The sequence below is a fragment of the Arvicola amphibius genome, chromosome 13 (assembly GCF_903992535.2).
Source record: "Arvicola amphibius chromosome 13, mArvAmp1.2, whole genome shotgun sequence".
NCBI classification, from domain to species: domain Eukaryota; kingdom Metazoa; phylum Chordata; class Mammalia; order Rodentia; family Cricetidae; genus Arvicola; species Arvicola amphibius.
In genome coordinates, this window is record NC_052059.1 from 67,938,302 (window position 1) to 67,948,684 (window position 10,383).

The 10,383-nt window shown below is 42.8% G+C and overlaps 1 protein-coding gene across 1 annotated transcript; it reads left to right on the top strand.

Moving 5' to 3' along the window:
- The first annotated feature begins 7,464 nt into the window (after positions 1-7,464).
- Positions 7,465-8,421, top strand: LOC119800332 (olfactory receptor 10G2). Its single transcript, XM_038310467.1, has one exon. The coding sequence runs from the start codon at positions 7,465-7,467 to the stop codon at positions 8,419-8,421; it is 957 nt and encodes a 318-aa protein (XP_038166395.1).
- The last annotated feature ends 1,962 nt before the right edge of the window (positions 8,422-10,383 follow it).

Consider the following 10,383-nt stretch of genomic DNA (forward strand, 5'->3'; position numbering starts at 1 on the left):
AAGGTTTTTGATGGCAGCTTCTATCTCCTCATGGTTTATAGGTCTATTTAAATTGCTCACCTGGTCTTGATTTAATTTTGGTAGGTGGTATCTATCTAAAATTTTGTCCATTTCTTTTACATTTTCCAGTTTTGTGGATTACATATTTTTGTAGTAAGACCTAATGATTCTCTGAATTTCCTCAGTGTCTGAGGTTATGTCCCCCTTTACATTTCTGATTTTGTTAATTTGGATGTTCTCTCTCTGCCTTTTGATTAGTTTGGATAAGGGTTTGTCAATCTCGTTGATTTTCTCAAAGAACCAGCTCTTTGTTTCATTGATTCTTTGTATGGTTTTCTATGTATCTATTTTGTTGATTTCAGCCCTCAACTTGATTATTTCCTGTCTTCTTCTCCGTTTGGGTGAGTCTGCTTTTTTTTTTCTAGACCTTTCAGGCATGCTGTTAGGTCATTGATGTGAGCTTTCTCCATTTTCCTTATGTGGGCACCTAGTGCTATGAACTTTCCTCTTAGCACTGCTTTCATAGTGTCCCATAGGTTTGGGTATGTTGTGCCTTCATTTTCATTGAATTCAAGGAAGATTTTAATTTCTTTCTTTATTTCTTCCTTGACCCAGGATTGATTCAGTAGTGGACTGTTCTGTTTTCATGAGTTTGTAGGCTTTCTGGGGGTAGAATTATTGTTAAATTCTAACTTTATTCCATGGTGATTTGATAAGTGTATTACTTCAATTTTTTGTATCTGTGGGTGTTTGCTTTGTTCCAAGAATGTGATCAATTTTAGAAAAGGTTCCATGAAGTGCTGAGAGGAAGGTATATTCTTTTTTGGGGGGGTGGAATGTTCTATAAATGTCTGTTAAGTCCATTTGATTCATGACATCTGTTAGTTCTCTTATTTCTCTATTAAATTTCTGTCTGTTTGACTTGTCCATTGTCAAGAGAGGAGTATTAAAATCTCCTACTATTAGTGTGTGGGGTTTGATTGCGATTCAAGTTTTACTAATGTTTCTTTTAGATATGTGGGTGCTCTTGAATTAGGGACATAGATATTCAGGATTGAGAGAGACTTCCTCTTGATGAATTGTTCCTGTTATGAGTATAAAGTGTCCTTCTCCATCTCTTTTGATTGATTTTAGTTTGAAATCAATTTTATTAGATATTTGATTGGAAAACCTTTTCCCAACTCTTTACTCTGAAGTAGTGTCTGTTTTTGAGGGTGAGGTGTGTTTCTTGTAAACAGAAGAATGCTGGATCCTGTTTACATATCCATTCTCTTAGCCTGTGTCTTTTTATAGGTGAATTGAGTCCATTGATATTAAGCAATATTAATGACCAGTGGTTGTTAGCTCTGGTTATCTTTCGGTAGTAGTATTTGTGCGTTTCCCTTCTTTGGGTTATGCTGGTGGGGAGTTATCAGATGCCTGTGTTATTGTGGGTGTCGTTAGCTTCCTTGGGTTGTGGCTTTCCTTCTAGTGCTTTCTGTAAGGCTGGGTTTGTAGATACATATTATTTAAATCTGTTTTTGTCATTAAATATCTGTTTTCTCCATCAATGGTGAATGAAAGCTTTGCTGGGTACAGTAGTCTAGGCTTGCATCTATGGTCTCTTAGTGTCTGCAGTACATCTATCCAGGACCTTCTGGCTTTCATGGTTTCCATTGAAAAGTCAGGTATAATTCTGATAGGTTTTCCTTTATATGTTACTTGACCTTTTTCTTATGCAGCTCTTAATATTCTTTCTTTGTTCTGTATGTTTTGTGTTTTGATTATTATATGACCAGGGGATGTTCTTTTTTTATCCAGTCTATTTGGTGTTCTGTAAGCTTCTTGTACCTTCATAGGGATATCCTTCTTTAGGTTGGGAAAGTTTTCTTCTATAATTTTGTTGAATATATTTTCTGGGCCTTTGAGCTGGAATTCTTCTCCTTCTACCCCTATTATTCTCAGGTTTGGTCTTTTCATGGTGTCCCAGATTTCCTGAATGTTTTATGTTAAGAATTTGTTGGATTTAGTGTTTTCTTGGACCAATGAGTATATTCCTCAATAGAATCTTCAGCGCCTGAGATTCTTTCTTCTATGTCTTGTATTCTGTTGGTTATACTTGTCTCTGTAGTTCCTGCTCATTTACCCAGATTTTCCATATCCAGCCTTCCCTCAGTTTGTGTTTTCTTTATTACCTCTATTTCAATCTTCAAATTTTGAACTGTTTCTTTCACCTGTTTGATTGCTTTTTCTTGGATTTCTTGGGTTTCTTTGAGGAATTTATTAATTTCTTCCAGCGTTTTGTTCATCTTCTCCATTTCTTTAAGTAAGTTTTCCACTTCCTCTTTAAAGGTTTCCATCATTTTCATTAAGTAATGTTTAAAGTCGTTTTCTTCTATACCTTCTGTGTTAGAATTATCAAGTGATGTGGGTGTGTCTTCTATCTATCTGTTGATTTCATTTGTTAATAAAGGAACTGCCTTGGCCAGCCCTTAGGTGGGTGGAGTAGACAGAACAGGAAGAAGGAAGTGAGGTAGATGGCTCAGACAATTGCCATGCCTCTCCTAAGTGAGGCAGACTGCCGTGCCTCTCCTCAGGGAGAGACATGCGATGGAGCCAGCCGCCAGGTCAGACATGCTGAATATTTCCCTGTAAGACGCCACTTTGTGGTGTTACACAGATTATTAGATATGGGTTAATCAAGATGTGAGTAAGAGGCTGAAACTAATGTGCCAGACAGTGTTTAAAAGAATACAATTTTTGTGTTGTTATTTCGGGGTATAAGCTAGCCGGTGGCTGGGAGCCGGACAGGATGAAAAGCAGGCCTGCTCGCTCATCACTACAATCAAGTCTTCCTGTTGTGTGTCTGCTGCGTTCTGGTGGTACCATGTTGCTTTTTTGGATGTTGGAGGAGTTCTTGCATTGGTGCCTTCCCATCTCTTCCTTCAACTCTATGTCCACCAAGAATTGGTCTCCACAGAGCTCACAGGGAATGATGCATTGGGGGCTGAGTATATGGCTGTCTAGCAGACCAGCTCCCTGCTGGTGCTAGGAATGCCAAAGGCACCTGGGAAGGGGGAGGCCTGGCCTTTCTCCCACGTGGAGGCTTTAGGGAGTAGGGGGTCCAGGGTCCCAGGGCCACTGTTGTCTCACCTTTTTTGTCCACCAAGTATTGGTCTCCACGGAGCTCGCAGGGAATGATGTGTTGGCTGCGGGGTATATGGTTGCCTAGCAGACCAGCTCCCTGCTGGTGCTAGGAATATGTTGTGTCTTATAATACAGAAATATAGAAGTCAGTAGACTTGTAGGGTGTACAAGTACAGAACTGGGTGGTTATTCATGACTGTGTTCACTTCAACAGTGTGTGTGAATGTAAACTGTTTTCTCTGCAGGAAAGGACAATTGTGTAAGGCAATGGACATATTAACTGGAGTGCTATTGCCATTGTACCACATAATAGACAAAATAAAATTTATTTTCAGCTAGAGGTGGTGATCTATGCCTGTAATCATAGCACTTGGAAGACTAAGGCAAGACAATCACATGTTCCTGATGAGTCTGGGCTAGATAATGAGACTCAGTCTCAAAGAACCAGAAATTACTTAAAACACTATCATGACAAAAACATACCTTAGTGAAAAGGAAAAAAGTCTTCACCAATAAGATGTAGCACACATCATAAATAACTCAAAAGACTTTGGGGGGAAATGTTTTTGGAAAGCAGTAACAAGGATGGTGGTATGTTCCCATGCCCCAGCTATTCCCGAGACCAAACTAGGAAGACAACTTGAGCCCAGGAGTTTGGGGCCAACTTGGCCCCCTTCAAAAGGCAAAGGGACCAGGAGTATAGCTCATCAGTAAAACTCTTGATGGACACTTGCCTAGCATTTCAGAGCCCTGGGTTCAATCCACAGCACCACAAAAGTGAAATAAAGAAATGGGGGGTAGAAATAAGAAAGAGGAAGGAGGGAAACAGGAAGGGAGGAGGGAAGGATGGACAGATAGATGAACAATAATGGTTAATCTAATTGTCAACCCAATGGAACCTGGAATAATCCGGGCACACATGTGAAGGGTTATCTTTATAAGGTCTGCCTATAAGGGATTACCATGACTAGGTTGAGGTGGAAAGTCCCACACTGAGAGTGGTTCGTACCATGTGCTGGACTTCAGTCCTAGATTTCATAAAAAAGAGAAAACCAGTGTGGCATGAGGATTAATTGCTGTCCTCTTCCTGGTTGGAAGCAAAGTGCGAACAACTTCTTCAAGTTCCTTCTGCCCTGATGGCCTTGAGTGGTTTGAATGGCAATGTCCCCAAGTCAGGTGTTTGCTTACAGCTGGAGCTGTGGTGTGATTAGTTTAGGAAGTATGGTTTCGTTGGAAGAAGTGTGTCATTGGAAGCAGGCTTTGAGTGTTTAGAAAAGCCTTGATACAGGGCTTGGAGGCACACACCTTTTATCCCAGTACTTGAGAGGCAGAGGCATGTGGATCTCTGTGAGTTGAGGCCAGCCTGGTATACATAGTGAGTTGTAGGACAGCCAGAGCTATACAGTGAGACTCTGTCTGAAAAATAAAAATAAATAAATAAATGCAAACAAAAAATTTGAAAGACCCTTGCCACTTCCAGTTGCTCTCTCTCTGCTTCCTGTTTGCAATTGAGAATGTAAGCTCTCAGCCATCACACCTGCCTCCTGCCTCCATGCTGTGATGGGGATGGACTCTTATCTCTCTGAAACCATAAGCCCAAATAAACTCTTCCTTCTATAAATTGCCTTGGCCATAGTGCTTTATCATAGCAAGATTAATACATGTCTGCAGCATGATTAATTATACTTAAACTCTATGCCAAAATAAACCATTCTTTTTTTCTGATAGAGGAACTCACTATATAGTCCTGGAGCTCACAATGTAGACCAGGCTGGCCTAGAACCCACAGAGATCTGCCTGCCTCTGCCTCCCAAGTGCTGGGATTAAAGGTGTGAACCACCACACCTGACAAACCCTTCTTTTCTAAAATTGCTATTGCCAGGGTATTTTATCACAGCAACAGAAAAAGTAAGGTAAGTTCCAAAGGTCAGATTCTTTAACACTCAATGATTCCATAACCCGCATAATCCAAACCAATGAATCCCTCTCAGATGGATAAATAAGTTAGTGTAATAGTCCTGAACAAACAGAACGTACCAATTGTGCCTTGCGCTTTATTTATTTATTTATTTATTCCTTTATAAATAATGCCATTCAAAATTTCCACTTCCTCTCCTCTTCCCATTTCCCTCCTGTTCCCCCACTCACCTTCCCACCCTCGAGTCCTAAGAGAGGGCAGGGTACCCTGCCCTGTGGGAATTCCAAGGCCCTCCCCGCTCCATCCAGGCTTAGGAAGGTGTGCATCCAAATAGACTAGGATCCCAAAAAGCCAGTTCATTCAGTAGAGACAAATCCCAGTGCCATTATCATTGGCTTCTCAGTCTGTCCCAATTGTCAGCCATTTTCAGAGGGTCCAGTTTGACCCCATGCTCATTCAGTCCCAGTCCAGCTAGCTTTGGTGAGCTTCCATTAGATCAGGCACACTGTCTCAGTGGGTGGACCAACCCTTCGTGGTCCTGACTTCCTTGTTCATCTTCTCCCTCCTTCTGCTCTTCAACTGGACCTTGGGAGCTCAGTCCAGTGCTTCGATTTGGGTCTCTGTCTCTATCTCCATCCATCTCTGGACAAAGGTTCTATGGCGATATTCAAGATAGTCATCAGTGTGACTACAAGAGAAGGCCAGTTCAGGCACCCTCTCCTCCACTGTGCCTTGGGCTTTTCTTACATTGAACATGAACTCGATTGCTTAAAAAGTACTTTTCCTACAGTTCAGACTGTAGCATGAAATATGAGAAATATGATCACACAGGATCAATAGAAGAGGCATTATTTACATAACTGGCCAACTGACCAAAAAATATTTCTCATTTACCTCCCAGTTGCCAAGCAATAGGACAGCTGCTACAGATATATCAGAGAACAAAATAGATTTGGTTCTTGAGCTGAAGTAGATTATAAATACAAAGAAGAAAGAAGCAAACATTAAGCAAATGTTGCCTTTAAATTATACTGCAATCACCTTTCAGAACATGAGCTCTTATCCCTTCAAAGACTGTTGGCTGGGGGAACTCTCCGCAAAGGAGGTGGCAGGCAAAGTGAATACCGAGGAATAAAGATGTGTTAGAATGGACCCAAGTACTCAGGGGTCCAAAAGGAAGGTGGGCATGATGCTCTGAGAACCCTGAAGAAGCCTAGAAATACCCAGGACCACTTCAGAAAAGTCCTAAAAGAGTTCTCATAGAAAGAGACATCATCTTAGAATTTCTATTGCTGTGTTGAAACACCATGAACAAAAGCAAGTAGGAGAGAAGGGTTTATTTGGCTTACACTTCCATATCATGGATCATCATCCAAGGAAGTCAGTACAAGAACTCAAACAGGACAGGAACCTGGAGGCAGGAACTGATGCAGTGGTCATGGATGGTGGGTACTGCTTACTGGCTTGCTCTTTATGGCTTAGCCTGATTTCTTATAGAACCCAGAACCACCAGCCCACAATGATCTTGGCCCTCCCTCATGAATCATTAATTAATAAAACTCCCCACAACTTTGCCTACAGTCAGATCTCTGGGAGGCATTTTCTCAACTGAGGCTTCCTCCTCTCTAATAACTAACTCTAGCTGTGTTAAGTTGACATAAATCTAGCCAGGACAGGCATTGTGAAGCAATTAACCAGAAATGAATATGACAGACAGAAATTGTGAAGTAATTGTTCCATACTTCTCCAAACCACTGAAATTCACTTCTCTCTGGTTCCTCGTTGGGGCACAGTTCCATGGTGTGGTATTATCTGCCTATTTAGGCATCCTTCTGTTACTTCATTTCCAGTATCTGTGTAGCCTCTCCCAACAATGTAGCAAGCCCTGGGGTGTTATCTTGCTGAACAACTCTGATGACTGACACTGTGTCAATTAGTTTTAACTAACAGCTTGATACACTCTTGAATCACCTGAGAGACTTTCACCTGAGGCTCTGTCTAGATCAGGTAACCTGGGCTTGTCTGAAGGAGATTTCCTTCATAGCTAATTGATTAGGAATACCCAGCCCACTGTGAGAGGCTCCATTCCCTACGGTGCTATGAACTGTACAAAAGTGAAGTCAGCACAATGGGTGCCCTTGTTTCTCTGTGCTTGACAGCAGCAATGTGCCTAGCTGCTTGTGTTCCTGCCTTGACTTTCTCAAAATGCCTGATGTAACCTGGAACTGAGAACTGAAAGAAGCAGGGTAACAGGCACAGCAACAGAAATTAGATTAGGCAGACAGCAAATGTTTTCCGCAAATCACACAGTTCTCTGTTTAACTCCTAAGCTCCCATTCCTGGATAAAATAATTGTCTTACCTCCACCCCCTACTGTAGTCCCTTGTCTAACTTCATGATTCATCTTAGCAGGCTAAGACATGAGAAGAAACAGAAACACGTCGCTAGACACTGCGGTGACAGATTTCATTCTCCTAGGCTTGGCTCACCCCCCAAACCTAAGAACCTTCCTCTTCCTGGTCTTCTTCCTCATTTACATCCTGACACAGCTGGGAAACCTGCTCATTCTGCTCACTGTGTGGGCTGACCCCAAGCTGCATGCCCGTCCTATGTACATTCTTCTAGGTGTGCTCTCATTCCTGGATATGTGGCTCTCCTCGGTCATTGTTCCTCGAATTATATTAAATTTCACTCCTGCCAGCAAGGCTATCCTATTTGGTGGCTGTGTAGCTCAACTGTATTTTTTCCACTTCCTAGGCAGTACTCAATGCTTCCTCTACACTTTGATGGCCTATGACAGGTACCTGGCAATATGCCAGCCTCTTCGCTATCCTGTGCTCATGAATGGAAAATTATGCACCATCTTAGTGGCTGGAGCTTGGGTAGCTGGCTCCATCCATGGGTCTATTCAAGCCAGCCTGACCTTCCGGTTGCCCTACTGTGGGCCCAACCAGATAGATTATTTTATCTGTGACATTCCTGCAGTGTTGAGACTGGCCTGTGCTGACACAACAGTCAACGAACTTGTGACCTTTGTGGACATTGGGATAGTGGCCGCCAGTTGCTTCATGTTGATCCTGCTGTCCTACGCCAACATAGTTCATGCCATCCTGAAGATACGCACTGCTGATGGGAGGCGCCGTGCCTTCTCCACATGTGGCTCCCATCTCACCGTGGTCACAGTCTACTATGTCCCCTGCATCTTCATCTACCTTAGGGCAGGCTCCAAGAGCCCCTTGGATGGAGCCGTTGCTGTGTTCTACACTGTTATCACTCCATTACTGAACCCCCTCATCTACACCCTGAGAAACCAGGACGTGAAGTCTGCTCTGAAGAGGCTAAGAGCAGGAAGAAGGACTGTGGGTGGAGAGAAGTAGCCATGGCTCAGGCACCACACGCACCATCAGCACTGTCATTTCCTTAACTACTGCTCCTCATGGGACAAATGCCCAACAATGATAATGGTTTAAGCCAAACTGAGTTTAATTAAAATTGAAAGAAACTTCCTATCATAATCTTTTCATTCTAGATGTTTTATAACATCTAGACACCTTACTTCTACCATCTCCAACAACATTTTGAAAAGAGAAAATGCTCTGTTAAAGGCCGATGCAGGCACTAATGTGTCTACATCTTGCTAAGGCAAGTCCATCATTATACCAGAAGCCTTGAAAGAAAAATAAAACAATATTGACCAAACTCCTGCTTTCACTGCCTTTGCCCTTCATCAGGCCTCTCCAAATTCTGTGGGTTTTTGCTTTTCCGTGGTATAAATATTCCCAAGGAGTTGAATTTGAAGATCCTGGTAGTTAATTTTGAATGTCAACTTGACAAACCTGAGAGAAGGGAACCTCTATTGAAGGCTTGTGCCTATCAGACTGGACTGTGGACATGTCTGTGTGGCATTTTCTTGATTGCTAATTGGTATATGAGAGCCTACCCACTGTAGACAGTGCCATCCCTGAGGAAGTGGTCATAAGTAGTATAAGGAAGGTTATTGTGCTAGCCAGTAAGCAGCACTCCTCCATGGTCTTTGCTTAGGGTCTTGAGTTCCTGCCTCAGCTTCCCTTGGTATGTACTACAAGCTGTAAGCCAGATAGATTCTTTCCTCCTCCGAGTTGCTTTTGGTTAGTCTTTTATCACCACAACAGAAATATAAGTAAGATAATCATTAATGGCCCCTTCCTGTTGCTCACCCTCCCCGTACGCTTAACCACCAAACTCGGGTTCTAACTTGTCACGTCTCTTCTTTTTTTTTTAATAGTAAACTTTTTGGTTTATTTTTTGATATTTAAAAATTTCCATCTCCTCCCCTTCTCCTCCCCCTTCCATCCCCTCCCCTCCACCCATGCCCCACCTCCCTCCCTCTCCAGGCCAAGGAGCCACAGGGGTTCCCTACTCTATGTTAAGACCAAGGTCCTCCCAACTGACCCCAGGTCCAGGAAGGTGATCAACCAACCTGAGAAGGCTCCCACAGAGCCCGTCCATGCAGAAAGAATCAAAGCACAGCGCCTTTGTCCTTGGCTTCTCAGTCAGCCCCCACCGTCGGCCACATTCAGAGAGTCCGGTTTGGTCTCATGTCCCATCAGTCCCATTCCAACTGGAGTTGGTGATCTCCCGTTAGTCCTGTCCCACCGTCTCCATGGGTGAAGGCACCCCTCACGGTCCTGACTTTCTTTCTCATGTTCTCTCTCCTTCTGCTCCTCATCAGGACCTTGGGAGCTCAGTCCGGTGCTCCAATGTGGAGCTCAGTCATTTTCTTCATCTATCGCCAGGTGGAGGTTCTTCTTGTTATCTTCTCGAGGATCCCGAATTATAGGCTTGATGTCCTTTAATTATGGCTAGAAACTGATTATGAGTGAGGACATCCCATGTTCATCTTTTTGGGTCTGGGTTACCTCACTCAGAATAGTGTTTTCTATTTCCATCCATTTGCATGCAAAATTCAAGATGTCATTGTTTTTTACCGCTGAGTAGTATTCTAACATATATATATTCCACAGTTTCTCCATTCATTCTTCCACTGAAGGGCATCTAGGTTGTTTCCAGGATCTGGCTATTACAAATAATGCTGCTATGAACATAGTTGAACAAATGCTTTTGTAGTATGATTGGGCATCTCTTGGGTATATTCCCAAGAGTGGAATTGCTGGGTCCTGGGGTAGGTTGATCCCGAATTTCCTGAGAAACTGCCACACTGCTTTCCAAAGTGGTTTGCACAAGTTTGCATTCCCACCAGCAATGGATGAGTGTACCCCTTACCCCAAAACCTCTCCAGCAAAGGTTATTATTGGTGTTTTTGATTTTAGCCAATCTGACAGGTGTAAGATGGTATCTCA